The sequence below is a fragment of the Trichomycterus rosablanca genome, chromosome 1 (assembly GCF_030014385.1).
Source record: "Trichomycterus rosablanca isolate fTriRos1 chromosome 1, fTriRos1.hap1, whole genome shotgun sequence".
NCBI classification, from domain to species: Eukaryota; Metazoa; Chordata; class Actinopteri; order Siluriformes; family Trichomycteridae; genus Trichomycterus; species Trichomycterus rosablanca.
In genome coordinates, this window is record NC_085988.1 from 78356668 (window position 1) to 78379432 (window position 22765).

At 42.4% G+C, this 22765-nt stretch overlaps 1 protein-coding gene across 2 annotated transcripts in view; it reads right to left on the minus strand.

Annotated features, from left to right (window-relative positions):
• Positions 1–14138, minus strand: part of tafa5a (TAFA chemokine like family member 5a) — a 229416-nt gene extending 215278 nt beyond the window's left edge. For both annotated transcript variants that reach the window (XM_063006828.1, XM_063006819.1), the window contains exons 1-2: positions 14083–14138; positions 13673–13968 (exon numbers count right to left, since the gene is read on the minus strand). In XM_063006828.1, the coding sequence (XP_062862898.1) occupies positions 13673–13784 (112 nt within the window). In that variant the 5' untranslated portion in view covers positions 13785–13968; positions 14083–14138. The remainder of the gene's footprint in view (positions 1–13672; positions 13969–14082) is intronic.
• Positions 14139–22765: the final 8627 nt, after the last annotated feature.

Consider the following 22765-nt stretch of genomic DNA (forward strand, 5'->3'; position numbering starts at 1 on the left):
GGTGATTTACTAAGGTATTTAATATTATAACATAATGCTGACAGAAGAAAATACAATTAGCCAAGTCTCCTAGGGCAGCGGTTCTCAAACACTGGTGGTACTGCATGTTCTACTTCAGATCATTATGTACTTGCTCTATCATAATTTACATGATTACACAATGATAGGCTTTTACTTTTTTATTTTATTTTATATATATATCTATATATACTGTATATATATGTATATACACTGATCAGCCATAACATTAAAACCACCTCCTTGTTTCTACACTCACTGTCCATTTCATCAGCTCCACTTGACATATAAAAGCAATTTGTAGTTCTACAATTACTGACTGTAGTCCATCTGTTTATCTGCATGCTTTGTTAGCCCCTTTCATGCTGTGCTTTAATGATCAGGACCCTCACAGGACCACCACAGTGTAAGTATTATTTGGGTGGTGGAACATTCTCAGCACTGCAGTGACACTGACATGGTGGTGGTGTGTTAGTGTGTGTTGTGCTGGTATGAGTGGATAGGACACAACAATGCTGATGGAGTTTTTAAACACCTTACTGTCACTGCTGGACTGAGAATAGTCCACCAACCAAAAATATCCAGCCAACAGCGACCCGTGGGCAGCGTCCTGTGACCACTGATGAAGGTCTAGAAGTTGACCAACTCAAACAGCAGCAATAGATGAGCGATCGTCTCTGACTTTACATCTACAAGGTGGACCAACCAGGTAGAAGTGTTTAATAGAGTGGACAGTGAGTGGACATGGTATTTTAAAACTCCAGCAGTGCTGCTGTGTCTGATCCACTCATACCAGCGCAACACACACTAACACACCACCACCATGTCAGTGTCACTGCAGTGCTGAGAATAATCCACCACCTAAATAATACCTGCTCTGTAGTGGTCCTGACCAGTGGTCCTACTCGCTCTGTAGTGGTCCTGACCAGTGGTCCTACTCGCTCTGTAGTGGTCCTGACCATTGAAGAACAGGGTGAAAGCAGGTTAAAAAGTATGTAGAAAAACAGATGGACTACAGTCAGTAATTGTAGAACTACAAAGTGCTTCTATATGGTAAGTGGAGCTGATAAAATGGACAGTGAGTGTAGAAACAAGGAGGTGGTTTTAATGTTATGGCTGATACTCCATTCTATTTTTGGTGGATGCATCCACACATGCTGCAAAATTTCCCTATTACTTAATAATTCATAAGTCTCAACATCCATAATCATCTCCACATAATCTTTCGCCCATCTGTGATGCGCATCATGGCCTGGTGTGGAACATTTCCGACCCTTATAAAGTAACATCTGTTGTTGTAAGTTCCTCTGAAGCTGCTGAAATATTCATCCATGATGATGCTGCGGTCACAGTGAAAAGCTCATCACACACAGCAGCTCTGATGAACAAGTTCACTTCGTGGCTCCCACTGATGAACAGTTGTTGTGAAACCTCTCTCGAGCAAAGTGTCCTCAGGCTGAACTAAAAATACACACGGATATTGCAATGCGCCTGCTTACCATTTCCTGTCCCGAGTGTTAGCTTAGTTTAAATGAAATAGGAAAAAGAGTTGGGACGAGTATCAGCTTCGAATATCAAACAAATCACCGTCTGATTCGTGATGCCCATGAGCTACACTTACCTCTCAGTTTAAATTCTTGATTCTGTGACTGCACTGACCTGTGTGAGAAGAACCAAGTATATCTGTGTGTGTGAAGTAAAACACATCACATAAGAGTAGGGGGTTTGAATTTCTAAAATATATGTCTTCTGGATGGTTAAAAATAGTGTTTGCAAGCTGTGGTATCAGCCAAAGGAGATAAAGTACTGACTGTCCAAATTTGTATATAAACTGATCAGCCATAACATTAAAACCACCTCCTTGCTTCTACACACACTGTCCATTTTATTAGGTCCACTTACCATATAGAAGCACTTTGTAGTTCTACAATTACTGACTGTAGTCTGCTTTCACCCTGTTCTTCAATGGTCAGGACTCTCCAAGGACGACCACAGAGCAGGTATTATTTGGGTGGTGGATCATTCTCAGCACTGCAGTGACACTGACATGGTGGTGGTGTGTTAGTGTGTGTTGTGCTGGTATGAGTGGATCAGACACAGCAGCGCTGCTGAAGTTTTTAAATACAGTGTCCACTCAATTAGACACTTCTACCTAGTTGGTCCACCTTGTAGATGTAAAGTTAGAGACGATCGCTCATCTATTGCTGCTGTTTGAGTTGGTCATCTTCTAGACCTTCATCAGTGGTCACAGGACGCTGCCCACAGGGCACTGTTGGCTGGATATTTTTGGTTGGTGGACTATTCTCAGTCCCGCAGTGACAGTGAGATGTTTAAAAACTCCAGCAGCACTGCTGTGTCTGATCCACTCATACCAGCACAACACACACTAACACACCACCACCATGTCAGTGTCACTGCAGTGCTGAGAATGACCCACCACCTAAATAATTCCTGCTCTGTGGTGGTCCTGACCATTGAAGAACAGCATGAAAGGGGGGTAACAAAGCATGCAGAGAAACAGATGGACTACAGTCAGTCATTGTAGAACTACAAAGTGCTTCTATATGGTAAGTGGAGCTGATAAAATGAACAGTGAGTGTATAAACAAGAAGGTGGTTTTAATGTTATGGTTGATCGGTGTGTATGCCACAAATAGTCTCTTTCCTCAGAAAGTTTTCACACTTTTTAACTCTATTTATCAAGAATTTCAAAAAAAATGACATTACTTTTCTACATCGTCACCTTCCGATGCATTTTTCCCAGCGTTGTACCAACTTTTTAATGCCATCAGCAAAAAATGTTTTTGGTTGAGCGAGTAGCCACCGATGCAGAACTGCTGTCACATCATCATCACATGAAAATCTTCTTCCCCTCAAAGCTTCTTTGAGCATCCTAAAAGGTGGAAATCAGATGGAGCTAAATCCGGACTATTTTCTCTCTCTCAGTCTCTCAGACACGACCAATTACTACTCCTCCCACCCTCACCATTTCCAACCAAAATATAAAAGTGTGGAAACTTTTTGAAGAGCCCTCTATTTCTCTGACAGTGCACCAACTTGTTGCCAGGCATCACACACACTCACTTATTTCCATGCACAGACATGTTATGTCAATTTAATGTACCCAGTCCATCTACTGGTATGTTTTCAACAAGCAGCAACTTGTCGTCTGCCGAATGTAAAGAGTTTTAAAATAATTGCGTATTAAGTGAAATCCAGAGAGAGGGAGTTTGGGTTGCAAGGTGCGCTGTGTATTTTGTTTAAGTGTGTGTGTGTGTGTGTGTGTGTGTGTGTGTGAATAACATCACAGTGTGGTTTAATCAAAAGCTTAGAAAGGAAGATGCATGTGTGTTCATCTGAGTGGAAGAAAATGCATTACACAGGGTTATGTGTTTTAGACAGAGTACAGTTGAGGATTTATCTTTGTTTGTGTGTGTGTGTGTGTGTGTGTGTGTGTGTGTGTGTGTGTTTGTGTATTTCTAAAAAAGATGGGACACTTTTACTTTTACTGCAGTAAAAAGAAGTCTGTGAATTGTTAATTCTCTTAAATATTTAACTGTCAAAAGTAGAAAAAAACAATTTCATTGTATTTTGTAAATTTAAACACATTTAGAATTTGATGTCCGTAACACAAGATTTGGGACAGCGACGTGTTTACCCCTGTGTTCCATCAACATTCAATGACAATTTTTAATGGTTTGGGAACTGAGGACACTAATCACTGCAGTTATTTTAGTTCTCAACTGCTTAACAGTCCGTGGTCGCCGTTGTCTGATTCTCCTTTTTGTAATTCACTGTACATTTTCAACGGGAGACAGATCTGTAGCGCAGGCAGGCCAGTCAAGCACACGCACTCTGTGTCTACAAAGCCACACTATTACATTTACAGCATTTAGCAGACACCTTTATACCAAAGCGACTTACAGTACTGTGACAGTATACAGTCTGAGCAATTGAGGGTTAAGGGCCTTGCTTAAGGACCCAACAACAGCAACCTGACAATGGTGGGGCTTGAACCAGTGACCTTTTGATTACTAATCCAATCCCTTAACCGCTAGGCTACAACTGCCTGTTATAGCCCATACAGGCATTGTCTTGCTGAAATTACCACAGACTTCCCAAATATACAACTTCGCATCAATGCTACCATCACACAAATGCAAGTCATCCATGCTTTGGGCATCTGTTGGCTATTGCAGCTTTTGCTGATGACAGTCTGGATAGTCCTTTTCTTGAGATCTCCAGTTCAAACATCAGTTGTGCTACTGACTAACCAGGCACCCTAGTGTTTAAGGAAAGAATGAGGAGGGTTTGACCTCGATCCTTTTTGCAGCTGCAACTGTGGCCTCTGCAGGCTGGTCAAGGCGCTTGCATGAGGGATGGCTGAGTCACAAATAATAGTGTGTGACCATCCTACTGCTCTCTGTAAGACCTTGTCTCTGGCAGGTAAAAAGAAAAAGCTGTGACTGCACACTAGTTGAAAAAGATCATGTGATAGTCTGTGGCTGTCCACAGTCAGGGTCTGGGGACACAGTGGAAACTGCAAATTGAGAATTGGATATTACTAGATTGGGAGAAAAATGAGAAAATGCAAACAAAAAAAATCCACTATTATTTACTTCATGAAGCAAATTCAAACGTGTGGAATTGCCCTTACAGTTTCCTGACTGACAAAAAATGTGGGTAGATGTTAAACATGATACAAGATGGACCAAGAATATCTCAGAAATAAAATGTTCTGCCAGGAATAAAGGGTGAAAAATTCTGAAATAGAAATAAGTCTTCTGGATGGTTGCAAATAGTGTTCTGCCAAAGGAGATGTTATAAAGTACTGACTTATACTGATTATATATGCCACAAAAAGCTCTATATATTTCTCGAACTTGATGCCAGGCATCACACACTTACTTATTTCCATGCCCATATACAGTGTATCACAAAAGTGAGTACACCCCTCACATTTCTGCAGATATTTAAGTATATCTTTTCATGGGACAACACTGACAAAATGACACTTTGACACAATGAAAAGTAGTCTGTGTGCAGCTTATATAACAGTGTAAATTTATTCTTCCCTCAAAATAACTCAATATACAGCCATTAATGTCTAAACCACCGGCAACAAAAGTGAGTACACCCCTAAGAGACTACACCCCTAAATGTCCAAATTGAGCACTGCTTGTCATTTTCCCTCCAAAATGTCATGTGATTTGTTAGTGTTACTAGGTCTCAGGTGTGCATAGGGAGCAGGTGTGTTCAATTTAGTAGTACAGCTCTCACACTCTCTCATACTGGTCACTGAAAGTTCCAACATGGCACCTCATGGCAAAGAACTCTCTGAGGATCTTAAAAGACGAATTGTTGCGCTACATGAAGATGGCCAAGGCTACAAGAAGATTGCCAACACCCTGAAACTGAGCTGCAGCACAGTGGCCAAGATCATCCAGCGTTTTAAAAGAGCAGGGTCCACTCAGAACAGACCTCGCGTTGGTCGTCCAAAGAAGCTGAGTGCACGTGCTCAGCGTCACATCCAACTGCTGTCTTTGAAAGACAGGCGCAGGAGTGCTGTCAGCATTGCTGCAGAGATTGAAACGGTGGGGGGTCAGCCTGTCAGTGCTCAGACCATACGCCGCACACTACATCAAATTGGTCTGCATGGCTGTCACCCCAGAAGGAAGCCTCTTCTGAAGTCTCTACACAAGAAAGCCCGCAAACAGTTTGCTGAAGACATGTCAACAAAGGACATGGATTACTGGAACCATGTCCTATGGTCTGATGAGACCAAGATTAATTTGTTTGGTTCAGATGGTCTCAAGCATGTGTGGCGGCAATCAGGTGAGGAGTACAAAGATAAGTGTGTCATGCCTACAGTCAAGCATGGTGGTGGGAATGCCATGGTCTGGGGCTGCATGGGTGCAGCAGGTGTTGGGGAGTTACATTTCATTGAGGGACACATGAACTCCAATATGTACTGTGAAATACTGAAGCAGAGCATGATCCCCTCCCTCCGGAAACTGGGTCGCAGGGCAGTGTTCCAGCTTGATAATGACCCCAAACACACCTCTAAGACGACCACTGCTTTATTGAAGAGGCTGAGGGTAAAGGTGATGGACTGGCCAAGCATGTCTCCAGACCTAAACCCAATAGAACATCTTTGGGGCATCCTCAAGCGGAAGGTGGAGGAGTGCAAAGTCTCGAATATCCGCCAGCTCCGTGATGTCGTCATGGAGGAGTGGAAAAGCATTCCAGTGGCAACCTGTGAAGCTCTGGTAAACTCCATGCCCAGGAGAGTTAAGGCAGTTCTGGGAAATAATGGTGGCCACACAAAATATTGACACTTCAGGAACTTTCACTAAGGGGTGTACTCACTTTTGTTGCCGGTGGTTTAGACATTAATGGCTGTATATTGAGTTATTTTGAGGGAAGAATAAATTTACACTGTTATATAAGCTGCACACAGACTACTTTTCATTGTGTCAAAGTGTCATTTTGTCAGTGTTGTCCCATGAAAAGATATACTTAAATATCTGCAGAAATGTGAGGGGTGTACTCACTTTTGTGATACACTGTATGTAGTGTAAATTTAATGTAGCCAGTCCATCTACTGGTATGTTTTCAAGCCCTTGTTAGACTGCAGATTACCCCTCCTCACATGCTGCTACACCACTGTGCTTTTATTATTTTTTGTATTTCTTTAAGTCACACCTGTTTTAAGGGTCACTACAGTGCATCATTCTCGTCCACATATCTGCTTTGACACAGTTGTATTCTATTTTATTAAACCGGGCCTGGGATCGGCACTGACAGCTCACTGACAAGTGGACCTTTCAATGACTAGGCTGTTCAACCATCCCCCTTCCCAGACATAAGGTCTGTCCCGAAAACCTAGTGATCTCACTACGTGTCTGTTCGAAAACCTAGTGAGCTGCCTTGCTGTCATACTACTTACACAGGCAGCTGCCTAAGTAGAGAGGATTCTAATAAGTCATCGACTCATAAGGCGGATTATTCAAACGCACTACTTAGACAGTGATTACATCAGCTTTTCGCTTACTAAGCTAACACAGTTAGGCTCATGCCATTCAAACTAATGGGATGAGGTGGCACAACACGCTAGCATGTCAACTAACATCTCCCTCCGTGTACCGAAAACGGTTAAATTCGCTGACAAGCTCGAATTTGTAAATAAATGACACTTTATTTTTATTTTTCTGTGAGAAAAGTTGTGCCACACTGAATGATGGGATTGCCTTCACCGCTAAGGCAGCATCGGATGCTCCCTCGTTATTCTGTCAAAATACTGTTCAGATTTAAGGTACCTTAGTAGACAGCATTTTGAGGCATCTAAGAATTCGAACAGCCTCCTTCTCGGGAGTGTGCATAGGATGACAAGTTGTTATAAGGATCACAATTTTTCCGAACGCCATTCTACACTCTCCCAAGAACAAGGCTGTCTAAATTCTTGCCTTAACATGCTGCCTACTGAGGTGCCTTAATTCGAAGTGATAATCTGACTGAATGACGAGGGAGCATCTGATGCTTTATTAGCAGTGAGGGCAATCCCAGCATTCAGTGCAGCACAACTTTTCTCGCCAAAGATTTCAAATATGATGGACGAATGCGGAGCAACGAATGAGTTCTTTCATGGACGTTGTAGCCTAGAGTTTAAGGTACTGGACTAGTAATCAAAAGGTTGCTGGTTCAAGCCCCACCACTGCTAGGTAGCTGCTGTTGGGCCCTTGAGCAAGGTCCATAACCCTCAATTGCTTAGACTGCTGTCACACTACTGTAAGTCGCTTTGGATAAAGGCGTCTGCTAAATGCTGAAAATGTAAATATAAATAAACTCTTAGTGATTTTAATTAGTATAAAGGTGTACAAGTGTCATTGATTCACCAATGTGGGCTTGTCAGTGACCATTTAACCATTTTCAGTACACAAAGGGAGATGTTAGGTGGTGTGCTAGTGGGTTGTGTTGCCTCAACCCATTGGTTTGAATGGCCTGAGGCTAACTGTGTTAGCTTAGTAAGCAAAAACTGCGATGACGTAATCGGCACAATCGCTGTCTAAGTAGCGCGTCTAAATAATCTGCCTCATAAATTTGATGTCTTATTAGAATCCTCTTTACTTAGACAGCTGCCCAGGTAGGCAGTAGGCAGAAATGCAGCTCACTAGGTTTTCAGACAGACCAAGTCAATCATGTCTGTGTAGATGCCCAACTGGCCAATAGCACCACTGAGATTCAAACCCCAGATCTTGGCATTAGTGTGATAGCATGTTTTATGATTTATTTATAGAATGATTTAGGATTAGCTAGCTGTCTGCCAAATGTGAGAGTTTGAAATAATTGCATATTAAGTGGGATCCAGAGGAGGGAGCCAGTGCACAAAATAATTGGGTTGCATCAACATTTTACCTACAAATCACTAAAAAAAATGCTATAAACACACCTGACATAAAACCATAATCGTAATTTAGAACTGGCTGAATTCCTTGCTGAAAAAGCAGAGAACTAAGCTTGAGTCTGAGTCATCAATCATCTCTCGCAGAATCTCTCTCACAATCAGACGATCCTTACTGATGGAAATCTGATGGCGTATTTATGCAGCAAGATGTTAATGTCAGGAGGCAGCAACCATATGAGTCACAGCTGGAAATGCTGACCTCATTTATATACGTGTTCCTCCCCGGGGTGCTCGTGTGTGTGTGTTAGTAAGCTGTGGACTCAAAGATAAATCTAATAAAAGTGTCTTCTTTTATTGGATGTGAATGTATGCACAGTGGCCGCGTGTCTCTAGCTGGAAATTGTGTCAGCCCGGTGTGTTTACAGAGTCTCAGAAACACGGCAACCATGGTCAGAGTGTAAAGATGACAAAGATTAATATCGAAGACGCTGAATCGGGTCTGAGAGCTGATTTACTGCAACAGACAGAAAGACAGAAGCACTGAATACAAAATAATGAGGAATAAAAAAGAACGGCAAATAAACAGAAGGTAAATCGTGAGCGTACGCTTTAGAATAAACAGTCGGGTCATTGATTAAATACAAGCAGAAGATTAATCATCTGTTGAGAGGACAGTAGGGCAGGATAGCAAAATGCTAAACAATTACAGACAGGGTGACAGCACCACAGGTCTGGATTAGACACTTAAAATGATACAACTATAGGAAATGTAATTTTCATCTCTTCTGTGGGTCTGTGAGGTGTGTGCATGCTTCATAAAGTCATGAGTCATGACTTTTAATAACCTTTATTTCCAACCATTTTTCTCCCATTGCAGCTAGTTGTAGAAGTCTGCATCATCTTACATACACATATGGCCCAAAATATATGGACAATTGGCCATGATTTCATTAGACGTCCTATTCTACAACCCCAAATCATTATTTCATTGCAGACAGTATAAACCTGAGATATTTCATGTTTTATCTGCTCAACTTCATTTCACTTATTAATAAACATCCATTCCTGCATTTCAGGCCTGCAACACATTCCAAAAAAAGTTGGGACAGTAAAGCATTTACCACTTTGTAATGTCCCCATTCCTTTTCACCACACTTAAAAGATGTTTTGGCACCGAGGAGACCAAGTGATTTAGTGTTTCAGCTTTTATTTTGTCTCATTCTTCCTGCAAACACGTCTTAAGATGTGCAACAGTACGGGGTCGTCGTTGTTGCATTCTCTATTAGGCACAGGTCAGGACTGCAGGCAGGTCAGTCCAGTACCCGTACCCTCTTCTTCCGCAGCCATGCCTTTGTAATGTGTGCAGCATGTGGTTTTGCATTGTCTTGTTAAAAAATGCATGGACGTCCCTGGAAAAGATGACATCTTGAAGGCAGCACATGTTGCTCTAAGATCTCAATGTACTTTTCTGCATTAATGCTGCATCACAGAAGTGTAAATGACCTTTGCCAAGGGCACTGACACAGCCCCAAACCATGACAGACCCTGGCTTTTGGACTTGTTGCTGATAACAGTCTGGACGGTCCTTTTCACTTTTGGTCCGGAGCACACAACGTCTATTTTTTCCAAAAAAGACCTGTAATGCTGATTCATCTGACCACAATACACGTTTCCACTGTATGATGGTCCATTCTAGATGCCTCAGAGCTTAGAGAAGTCAATGCCACTTCTGGACATGGTTAACATAAGGCTCCTTTGTTGCACATTAAAGTTTTAAGTGGCAATTGTGCATGTAACTCTGTACAAAGGTTTGCCAAAGTAATCCCTCACCCATGTGCTTATATCAGCTATTGTTGAGTGACGGTTCTTGATGCAGTGCCGTCTGAGGGATCGAAGATCACGGGCGTTCAGCTTAAGCTTGCGCTCTTCGCCTTTATGCACTGAAATTCCTCTCAGTTCCTTGAATCGTTTAATGATATTATGCACTGTAGAGGGAGAAATATGCAAATCCCTTCCAATCTTTCTTTAAGGTTCATTATATTTAAACATTTCAATCATTTTCTCACACATTTGATGACAAACTGGAGATCCTCTGACCATCTTTGCTCTTCAAAGACTCAGCCTTTCCTGGATGCTGCTTTTGTACCAAACCATGATTACAATCACCTGTTGACATCACCTGTTTGGAATCAACTCATTACTAGCCCTAAATTGCCTCCGTCCCAACTGTTTTTGGAATGTGTTGCAGGCCTGAAATGCAGGAATGGATGTTTATTAATAAATGAAATGAAGTTGAGCAGAAAAAACATGAAATACCTCAGGTCCATACTCTCTGCAATCAAATAAACTTTTTCTGATTTGGGGTTGTAAAACTGTAGGCAATAACACAGAATTGACACCCCCCCACACCCCCCCACCTCTCAAGTATAACTGCCTCCACCCTTCTGGGACCGCTGTCCACAAGATTTTGGAGTGTGGCCAGACATTGTTTTTAGATCAGACACTGACAAGATGAGAAAGCCTAGCTGTACAGTGTGTACAGTTTGGCTTTACAGTTTGTCCTGAAGGGGGCGGCACGATGGCTCATGGTGGGTAGCACTGTTGCCTCAAAGCAAGAAGGTCTTGGGTTCGATCCCTAGGCGGGGCAGTCCAGGTCCTTTCTGTGTGCAGTTTAAATGTTCTCCCCCGTGTCTGTATGGGTTTCCTCCGGGAGCTCCGGTTTCCTCCCACAGTCCAAAAACATGCAGCCAGGTTAATTGGAGACACTGAATTGTAGGTGAATGTGTGTATGTGTGTGTGTCTGCCCTGCGATGGACTGGCACCCCGTCCAGGGTGTTACTGTGTGCCTTGTGCCCATTCAAAAGCTGGGCTAGGCTCCAAACACCCCCTGTCATCCTAACTGGATAAGCGGTTAAGACAGTGAGTGAGTGACTCTGTCCCAAAGGTGTTTAAAGGGGTTAAATCTGCTAATTGAATTCAGTGAGTTTAAGAAGCAAAATCCCTTAATTGCTGAACTCTAATCCTCCAAAACTGGTTTTTGGCTCTTATCCTATAAAACAATCAGCAGCTTACAGAAAGCTGGTGGGGCTTGAACCAGCAACCTTCTGATAACTTGTCCAGTATCTTAACCACTGAAATACCCCTGCACATAGAATTGAACGCATTTATTCGTCATATGTACAGACAGGGTTATGAGTCTTGCTTAAGGGCCCAATAGTGAGTGTGTGGCAGAGCTGGGATTCAAACCCACAATCTTTGGACTGATAACCCTAAGCTCTACCCACTAGGCTACCACTGTCCCCATTGTTTACCACTGTCCCCATTGTTTACCACTGTCCCCTGACAGCACTTCTCATTTAGCTTGACATGTTTAACTGAAAACTCAGTCTCAACAAAGCGATCATTGTTGGAGAAACTCCAGCTACCCTGCTGCACCTGATACACACCTACCAACTCACTTTACCACTTTACCAACACACAAATAATATCTGGTAAGGCTCCTGTCATTCCAGGCATGCTAAATGGTGCATAGCAACAGATGGGCTACATTCAATTAACATTGGGCTACACGGACTAAAATAATATCCACAGAACACACATATGGTTGGTGTACTAAATAAAAAAGATTGTGGGTGTAGAGGTGGGTGTACTTAATAAAGTGACAGCCTAAAATCAAAAGCTAAACTTATTGTTTTCCATTACACTGCATACTGGTGCATGTAGATTTACAGACATATCAAAAAATAGCTTCCAAAACAGCATCAAGAGCATTGACTAGAGGGATGGAACATCATTCTTCCAAAATATATTCACATAATTAGTGTGTTGATGATGATGAAGAGTGTTGCCCGAGGTGTTTAAGATCCGCTGACTGCAAAAGCTATACCATAGTCCATATATGCAAAAATCTGCCATTAAGCTATGTTATATGCTTTTAGCGGAATGTACAGTATATACCAATACATATACACACCACTTGATAATAGAACATGACTATACACCGATCAACCATAACATTAAAACCACCTCCTTGTTTCTACACTCACTGTTCATTTTATCAGCTCCACTTACCATATAGGAGCACTTTGTAGTTCTACAATTACTGACTGTAGTCCATCTGTTTCTCTGCATGCTTTTGTAGCCCCCTTTCATGCTGTTCTTCAATGGTCAGGACACTGCACTGACACTGACATGGAGGTGGTGTGTTAGTGTGTGTGGATAACGCACAGTAATGCTGATGGTGGGCAGAGTCCTGTGACCACTGATGAAGATCTAGAAGATGACCAACAGCAGAAACAGATGAGCGATCGTCTCTGACTTTACATCTACAAGGAGGACCGACTAGGTAGGAGTGTCTAATAGAGTGGACAGTAAGTGGACACGGTATTTAAAAACTCCAGCAGCGCTGCTGTGTCTGATTCACTCATACCAGCACAGCACACACTAACACACCACCACCATGTCAGTGTCACTGCAGTGCTGAGAATCATTCACCACCTAAATAATACCTGCTCTGTAGTGGTCCTGTGGGGGTCCTGACCAGTGAAGAACAGCATGAAAGGGGGCTAACAAAACATGCAGAGAAACAGATGGACTACAGTCAGTAATTGTAGAACTACAAAGTGCTCATATATGGTAAGTGGAGCTGATAAAATGGACAGTGAGTGTAGAAACAAGGAGGTGGTTTTAATGTTATGGCTGATCGGTGTACAGTCATGTTCTATTATCAAGTGGTCAGTCATAATAGCTTTGTATTGGTTATTGGTTGGCTAATTGACTGGCATTAGCTAAAGAACAGTTGTTTTACCTTTTTTTATAACATTAATACTGTATATAGGCATCACCATGATTGCTCGGCTTTCTCTGACTGCCCCATTATTGCTAGATGTGGAGAAAAGCTCATGACAGCCAGTTTTTAGGGACTTCATCCAAACTTTGGAGGTTTTTTAAAGAAATCATTGTACTGAATCCAAGAAAAAAGCCACACACACACACACACACACACACACACACACACACACACACACACACACACACAGACGGTACATATTCTGTACATGTGTAGGTAAATATTGCATGCATATTTGCAACCTGAAAACAAGCTTAATTATAATGCAAATCCAAGCTGATGATTTCAATAATCACTCAACAGCTGATAAAAACCCAAATAATAAGGTGCAAGCGCGCGCGCACGCACATACACCACACACACACACACACACACATACGCGCGCGCTCGTAGTGACCTTACCGCAGTAGGCTATCACTAGGCTCACGAGCAGCAGCGCAGCCCAGAAGCTCGCGCTCATCCTCAGCCGCGCGACCGTGTCCTCGCGCTTAGTCCTCCCGCGCGCCGCAGCCATCAAACAGCAACCGGGCTGAGACTGTTCTTCTGCCAATAAAGCCCAAATCTGATCTGGAGAAATGTCGCCTCACCAGGATTCAGCCCTCTCTGGTGGGACACATGTCGTTCCGCTCGTTCCTGAGAAGCGCATACCGGCAGTCGGACTTCTAATTACAGTTTGTGAGGGGATGCAAACCTGTTTCCTTAAGTGAAGAACAAAAGAACATAAGTCTTTCAGTAAAATACTAGCATTGGTATCACGTAATCCCAAAATATGTCCTCAGATGATCAGAGAGAGTTTATCCAAACATGCAGACATGTAGTTTCTGATGTCGCAGCGTCGTTCTTCAGGAGCTGAAGCGATTGAAACACCTGAGGAAGGACCTGGAACGAAACAGCGCTCTGACTTCCCCCCCCTAACGCATATTTAAGACAGACAGAATGATGAATATCCTGGCAGAAAGTCCAAACACGAGTCCAGACACAGAAATAAGAAATAAAAGAGGACGAGGAGAGAGTGCTGAAGCTCTGAAGGAGAGGAAAACAACACGAGACTGTGTGAGAGAGTGAGAGCGCGCGTGAGTGCCGTGCGCTGCTATAATGCAGCTGTTCGCGCGCACTCTTGACTGATGAGCGCGCGGAAAGAGCGAGAGTTTGCCTAAACCGAACTGGTAATCTGGGACTCAGTCCAGAGAGACTCGGTACTGGGTTTGAGCCTATGCTTTGATCCCTGTCGGGCGGCACTGGGTAGCACTGTCGCCTCACAGAAAGAAGGTCCCGTCTGGGTTCGATTCCCAGGTGGGGTGTGGAGTTTGCATGTTCTCTCCGTGTCTGCGTGGGTTTTCTCCCACAGTCCAAAGACGTGCAAGTGAGGTGAATTGGAGATACAAAATTGTCCATGACTGTGTTTGACATTAAACTTGTGAACTGACGAATCTTGTGTAACCAGTAACTACCTGTCCTGTCATGAATGTGACTGTGAGGATTTTTGCACAGAGCCGACCCAGGCATAGGCGGTTTTAAAGAATGCTAGGAAAGCCATCCATCACTAGGGGTGCCCCAGTTGAGGGGGGTGAAACTTAACACTAACGTTTACTATTTTTTTTTAACAATATTATTATTTTAAAAAATTACTATTATTACTATTACTATTACTATTGAGGGATAGTGGTAGCCTAGTAGGTAGAGCTTTGGGATATCGACTGAAAGGTTGCGAGTTTAAATTACAACCCCAAATCAGAAAAAGTTGGGACAGCATGGAAAAAGCAAATAATAAAAAAAACACAGTGTTCCTTACATTTACTTTGACTTTTATTTGATGTCAGACAGTATAAACCTGAGATATTTCATGTTTTATCTGCTCAACTTCATTTCATTTATTAATAAACATCCATTCCTGCATTTCAGGCCTGCAACACATTCCAAAAAAAGTTGGGACAGTAAAGCATTTACCACTTTATAATGTTGCTATTTCTTTTCACCACACTTAAAAGACGTTTTGGCACCGAGGAGACCAAGTGATTTAGTGTTTCAGCTTTTATTTTGTCTCATTCTTCCTGCAAACACGTCTTAAGATGTGCAACAGTACGGGGTCGTCGTTGTCACATTTTTCCTTTCAAAATTCTCTATTGGGGACAGGTCAGAACTGCAGTCAGGCCAGTCCAGTACCCGTACCCTTTTCTTCCGCAGCCATGCCTTTGCAATGTGTGCAGCATGTGCAAAATGCATGGAAAAGATGACGTCTTGAAGGCGATGTTGATCTCAATGTACTTTTCTGCATTAATGCTGCCATCACAGAAGTATAAATTATCTTTGCCAAGGGCAATGACACAGCACCATACCATGACAGACCCTGGCTTTTGGACTTGTTGCTGATAACAGTGTGGATGGTCCTCTTTATCTTTGGTCCGGAGCACACATGGTTCATCCTAGATGCCTCTGAGCCCTGAGAAGTCGAAGCCACTTCTGGACATGGTTAACTTAAGGCTTCTTTTTTGCACAGTAACGTTTTAAGTGGCATTTGTGCATGTAACTCTGTATTGTAGTGATTGACAAAGGTTTGCTAAAGTAATCCCTCACCCATGTGCTTATATCAGTTATTGTTGGGTGGTGGTTCTTGATGCAGTGCCGCCTGAGGGATCAAAGATCACAGGCGTTCAGCTTAAGCTTGCGCCCTTGGCCTTTACGCACTGAAATTCCACTCGGTTCCTTGAATCGTTTAATGATATTATGCACTGTAGAGGGAGAAATGTGCAAAACCCTTCCAATCTTTTTTTGAGGTTCATTGTTTGTAAACATTTCAATTATCTTCTCACACACTTGATGACAAACTGGAGCTCCTCTGATCATCTTTGCTCATCAAAGACTCAGCCTTTCCTGGATGCTGCTTTTAAACCAAACCATGATTACAATCACCTGATGAAATCACCTGTTTAAAATCGCATCATTATTTAGTTTTTTCACCTCATTACTAGCCCTACATTGCCCCGTCCCAACTTTTTTTGGAATGTGTTACAGGCCTGAAAAGCAGGAATGGATGTTTATTAACAAATGAAATAAAGTTGAGCAGATAAAACGTGAAATATCTCAGGTTCATCCTGTCTGACATCAAATAAAAGTCAAAGTTAATGTAAGAAACACTGTGTTTTTATTTTATTTGCATTTTCCATACTGTCCCAACTTTTTCTGATTTGGGGTTGTACAAAGCTTGGCTGTGTGCCAGGCATATTGCTGGCACCTTAAATTAGCAGTGATTATAATGATGCCCACTGTACCCTGCATAGACTAAAGGTTGTGTTGGTTGAGGAATTATGTTGCTTACAGATCTTTAACTCACATTTCCTTCACTCACATACTCTCTGACATTTGACCAATACACTCACCCTGACTCTAGTGTACTCTCTCTTGCTCATAAGAGGGTTTTCCATCCACCAACTTTTTGCGAATTTTTTAAATGCGCATTAAAAAACCTGGATGGAAAAGCTCAAAATTCGAAAAAAGACCCAAATATCGCAAAAAAAGTTTTCACGCTTGAATGAGGTAGAAAAGTTAGAATATCACATCACTGAAATGCGAAAAAAGGGGATGGAAACGGGTTTTGCGAATAAACGATGACGTTTCAAGCTCTAAGTCACATGATATATATACTACACACACACACACACACACACACGTTGACAGTCATTCAGTTTTAAACTACAGTATATATACAGTGTATCACAAAAGTGAGTACACCCCTCACATTTCTGCAAATATTTTATTATATCTTTTCATGGGACAACACTATAGAACTAACACTTGGATATAACTTAGAGTAGTCAGTGTACAACTTGTATAGCAGTGTAGATTTACTGTCTTCTGAAAATAACTCAACACACAGCCATTAATGTCTAAATGGCTGGCAACATAAGTGAGTACACCCCACAGTGAACATGTCCAAATTGTGCTCAAAGTGTCAATATTTTGTGTGACCACCATTATTATCCAGCACTGCCTTAACCCTCCTGGGCATGGAATTCACCAGAGCTGCACAGGTTGCTACTGGAATCCTCTTCCACTCCTCCATGATGACATCACGGAGCTGGTGGATGTTAGACACCTTGAACTCCTCCACCTTCCACTTGAGGATGCGCCACAGGTGCTCAATTGGGTTTAGTCCATCACCTTTACATTCAGTTTCCTCAGCAAGGCAGTTGTCATCTTGGAGGTTGTGTTTGGGGTCGTTATCCTGTTGGAAAACTGCCATGAGGCCCAGTTTTGGAAGGGAGGGGATCATGCTCTGTTTCAGAATGTCACAGTACATGTTGGAATTCATGTTTCCCTCAATGAACCGCAGCTCCCCAGTGCCAGCAACACTCATGCAGCCCAAGACCATGATGCTACCACCACCATGCTTGACTGTAGGCAAGATACAGTTGTCTTGGTACTTCTCACCAGGGCGCCGCCACACATGCTGGACACCATCTGAGCCAAACAAGTTTATCTTGGTCTCGTCAGACCACAGGGCATTCCAGTAATCCATGTTCTTGGACTGCTTGTCTTCAGCAAACTGTTTGCGGGCTTTCTTGTGCGTCAGTTTCCTTCTGGGATGACGACCATGCAGACCGAGTTGATGCAGTGTGCGGCGTATGGTCTGAGCACTGACAGGCTGACCTCCCACGTCTTCAACCTCTGCAGCAATGCTGGCAGCACTCATGTGTCTATTTTTTAAAGCCAACCTCTGGATATGACGCCGAACACGTGGACTCAACTTCTTTGGTCGACCCTGGCGAAGCCTGTTCCGAGTGGAACCTGTCCTGGAAAACCGCTGTATGACCTTGGCCACCATGCTGTAGCTCAGTTTCAGGGTGTTGGCAATCTTCTTATAGCCCAGGCCATCTTTGTGGACAGCAACAATTCTATTTCTCACATCCTCAGAGAGTTCTTTGCCATGAGGTGCCATGTTGAATATCCAGTGGCCAGTATGAGAGAATTGTACCCAAAACACCAAATTTAACAGCCCTGCTCCCCATTTACACCTGGGACCTTGACACATGACACCAGGGAGGGACAGCGACACATTTGGGCACAATTTGGACATGTTCACTGTGGGGTGTACTCACTTATGTTGCCAGCTATTTAGACATTAATGGCTGTGTGTTGAGTTATTTTCAGAAGACAGTAAATCTACACTGCTATACAAGCTGTACACTGACTACTCTAAGTTATATCCAAGTTTCATGTCTATAGTGTTGTTCCATGAAAAGATATAATGAAATATTTGCAGAAATGTGAGGGGTGTACTCACTTTTGTGATACACTGTATATATATATACAGTATATATATATATATATATATATATATATATATATATATATATATATAGTTTAAAACTGAATGACTGTCAACGTGTGTAGTGTGCCTGAAAAGGTGTGATGTTTTAAAGACTGCTGCGTCATGTGCGCTGCCGAGAGAGCCAACACATACATCACGAATCAACAACTGGTCATCCACAAGTGCCTGCAAAACAATCGATGGCCATCCCTTTCGATTTACATAGTTCCTGTACCCGACTGCTGGAGGGAGGATTGGAATGTGTGTACCATTGTGTACATTAGTTTTGATGTTATTGCTTGGCATACAGCGTATACACTATGGTGAACTGTTGTTACGCTTACGCCGAACGTCTCGCCCACTACCCTGTACTCCGCACAAGTGGCCAGCTCGTACAAGGCAATAGCAATCCTCTTTTCAGTTGGCACGGGTGGCCGGTGACTGTAAACTTTTGGCTCTACAGATGACCCGATCATGGTGCATAGCTTATCAAAGGCTGATTTTGACTTTCTGAAATTGTTGATCAAAAGCTCGTCTGAAAAATGGTTCTGCACAATGTGCTCCCAAAATTGTTTAGTGCGTTTAAGTTATACTCTATGTATACTCATATACTTCGAGTTACTTTGTCTCTGACTCCTGTACTTTCTTACTTATGATGTTTTCTTTTAATCGTTTACCCTTTTACATTCATCTTCTCCCTCTGACTCCTGTTCTCTATGACTTGGCAGCATAACTCTCTCTGACTGTTTAATGGTTTTAAATGTAATTTCTTGCACAAGTGTCGAATCGTTTGATGAATAATATAGTTTTCTTGCCCAAACAAAACTAGACATACATTCCTAATGATGGATTGTCGCTGAAATGCCCTTTTCATGCTAGTTATCTACTGAGCCGTTGGTATTAATAGATTTTGGTATTTTTAAATGAGCCTCTTTTTTTTGCTGAGTACAGTGACAGCAGAGATTTTCTGCTTCTGGTGTCTAATAAAGTCCCCAGAGACGTGACTGTGTTGATAATGCTCAGCAAGGCATCACATTAAACCAAGTTTTATTTTATCTTGTAAACAATATAGAGGAAAAATTAGAACAAGAATGTAGCACAAATCAACTCAACATGATCTGAATACCAGGTGTGTCCTAGGCATAGGGGCAGAAAAAGTTGGGGTTGGCTGCTGCTGCTGGGGCCCCTAAGTGGGGATCTAGGCCCAGCAGTGACTTTTAAGTAGATGTTTCTTAGGGGAGCTTATTATTCAAACAACACACGGCCAATCAAGGACTTTTATGCTAATTTGTCCAAAACGTTGTCCAAACTCCTGACAGTGTTGTAAGGGGCCCCATCTATAATCCATCCATATATATAGACAAAAGTATTGGGGCACCCCTTCGAATTTCTGAATTCACATGTTTCAGTCACAACAATTGCTAAATAGTCAGTTATAATTGCTAATATAATTTACTTATTGCCAGTGTCAATAAATAATTCAATAAATGTGTGTGTAAGTCTGTGCAAAGGTGTGTGTTTGTGTGTGTAGATGCTTGTATAGGTGTTCATATAGGTGCATGAGTGTAATTGTGTGTGTGATTGTGTGCACATGTGTGTGTTTAAGCATGTGTTTAGTTGTTTGTTCAGGTTGTCATATATGTGCATGTATATGTGTTTGTGGGGTGTGTGTGTGTAAATGTGTGTATAATTGTGTGCACATTTGTGTGTTTAAGCATGTGATTAGTTGTTTGTTTAGGTGTTCATATAGGTGTATGTGTGTCAGTGTGTGTGTGCAAATGTGTGTATAATTGTGTGCACAGATGTGTGTTTAAGCGTTTGATTAGATGCTTGTATAGATGTTCATATAAGTGCATGTATGTGTGTGTGTGTGTGTGTGCACAGGTGTGTGTTTTAGCGTGTGATTAAATGCTTGTTTAGGTGTTCATACAGCTGTATATGTGTGTGTAAGTGTGTGTATAATTGTGTGCACAGGTCTGTGTTTAAGCATGTGATTAGATGCTTGTTTAGGTGTTCATATAAGTGCATGTATGTGTGTGTGTGTGTGTAAGTGTGTGCACAGGTGTGTGTTTAAGCATGTGATTAGATGCTTGTGTAGGTGTTCATATGTGTGTATAACTGTGTGCACAGGTGTGTGTTTAAACATGAGTATAGATGTGTGTATAGGCGTTCATATAAGTGCATGTATGTGTGTGTGTGTGTGTGTGTGTGTGTGTGTGTGTGTATAATTGTGTGCACAGGTGTGTGTTTTAGCATGTGATTAGATGCTTGTTTAGGTGTTCATACAGGTGTATATGTGTGTGTGTGTGTATAATTGTGTGCACAGGTGTGTGTTTTAGCGTGTGATTAGATGCTTGTTTAGGTGTTCATACAGGTGTACAGTGTATCACAAAAGTGAGTACACCCCTCACATTTCTGCAAATATTTTATTATATCTTTTCATGGGACGACACTATAGACATGAAACTTGGATATAACTTAGAGTAGTCAGTGTACAACTTGTATAGCAGTGTAGATTTACTGTCTTCTGAAAATAACTCAACACACAGCCATTAATGTCTAAATAGCTGGCAACATAAGTGAGTACACCCCACAGTGAACATGTCCAAATTGTGCCCAAAGTGTCAATATTTTGTGTGACCACCATTATTATCACTGCCTTAACCCTCCTGGGCATGGAATTCACCAGAGCTGCACAGGTTGCTACTGGAATCCTCTTCCACTCCTCCATGATAACATCACGGAGCTGGTGGATGTTAGACACCTTGAACTCCTCCACCTTCCACTTGAGGATGCGCCACAGGTGCTCAATTGGGTTTAGTCCATCACCTTTACCTTCAGCTTCCTCAGCAAGGCAGTTGTCATCTTGGAGGTTGTGTTTGGGGTCGTTATCCTGTTGGAAAACTGCCATGAGGCCCAGTTTTCGAAGGGAGGGGATCATGCTCTGTTTCAGAATGTCACAGTACATGTTGGAATTCATGTTTCCCTCAATGAACTGCAGCTCCCCAGTGCCAGCAACACTCATGCAGCCCAAGACTATGATGCTACCACCACCATGCTTGACTGTAGGCAAGAGACAGTTGTCTTGGTACTTCTCACCAGGGCGCCGCCACACATGCTGGACACCATCTGAGCCAAACAAGTTTATCTTGGTCTCGTCAGACCACAGGGCATTCCAGTAATCCATGTTCTTGGACTGCTTGTCTTCAGCAAACTGTTTGCGGGCTTTCTTGTGTGTCAGCTTCCTTCTGGGATGACGACCATGCAGACCGAGTTGATGCAGTGTGCGGCGTATGGTCTGAGCACTGACAGGCTGACCTCCCACGTCTTCAACCTCTGCAGCAATGCTGGCAGCACTCATGTGTCTATTTTTTAAAGCCAACCTCTGGATATGACGCCGAACACGTGGACTCAACCTCTTTGGTCGACCCTGGCGAAGCCTGTTCCGAGTGGAACCTGTCCTGGAAAACAGCTGTATGACCTTGGCCACCATGCTGTAGCTCAGTTTCAGGGTGTTAGCAATTTTCTTATAGCCCAGGCCATCTTTGTGGAGAGCAACAATTCTATTTCTCACATCCTCAGAGAGTTCTTTGCCATGAGGTGCCATGTTGAATATCCAGTGGCCAGTATGAGAGAATTGTACCCAAAACACCAAATTTAACAGCCCTGCTCCCCATTTACACCTGGGACCTTGACACATGACACCAGGGAGGGACAACGACACATTTGGGCACAATTTGGACATGTTCACTGTGGGGTGTACTCACTTATGTTGCCAGCTATTTAGACATTAATGGCTGTATGTTGAGTTATTTTCAGAAGACAGTAAATCTACACTGCTATACAAGCTGTACACTGACTACTCTAAGTTATATCCAAGTTTCATGTCTATAGTGTTGTCCCATGAAAAGATGTAATGAAATATTTGCAGAAATGTGAGGGGTGTACTCACTTTTGTGATACACTGTATATATATATGTGTGTGTGTGTGTAAGTGTGTGTATAATTGTGTGCACAGATGTGTGTTTAAGCGTGTGATTAGATGTTTGTATAGGTGTATGTATAGGTATGTATATATGTATACTGTATATATATATGTGTGTGTGTGTGTGTGTGTGTGTGTGTGTAGCACTTTGGTACTGACAGACTGTGCTAGGTATTGCTGTACTTAGTGGGGAGTCTCTCTT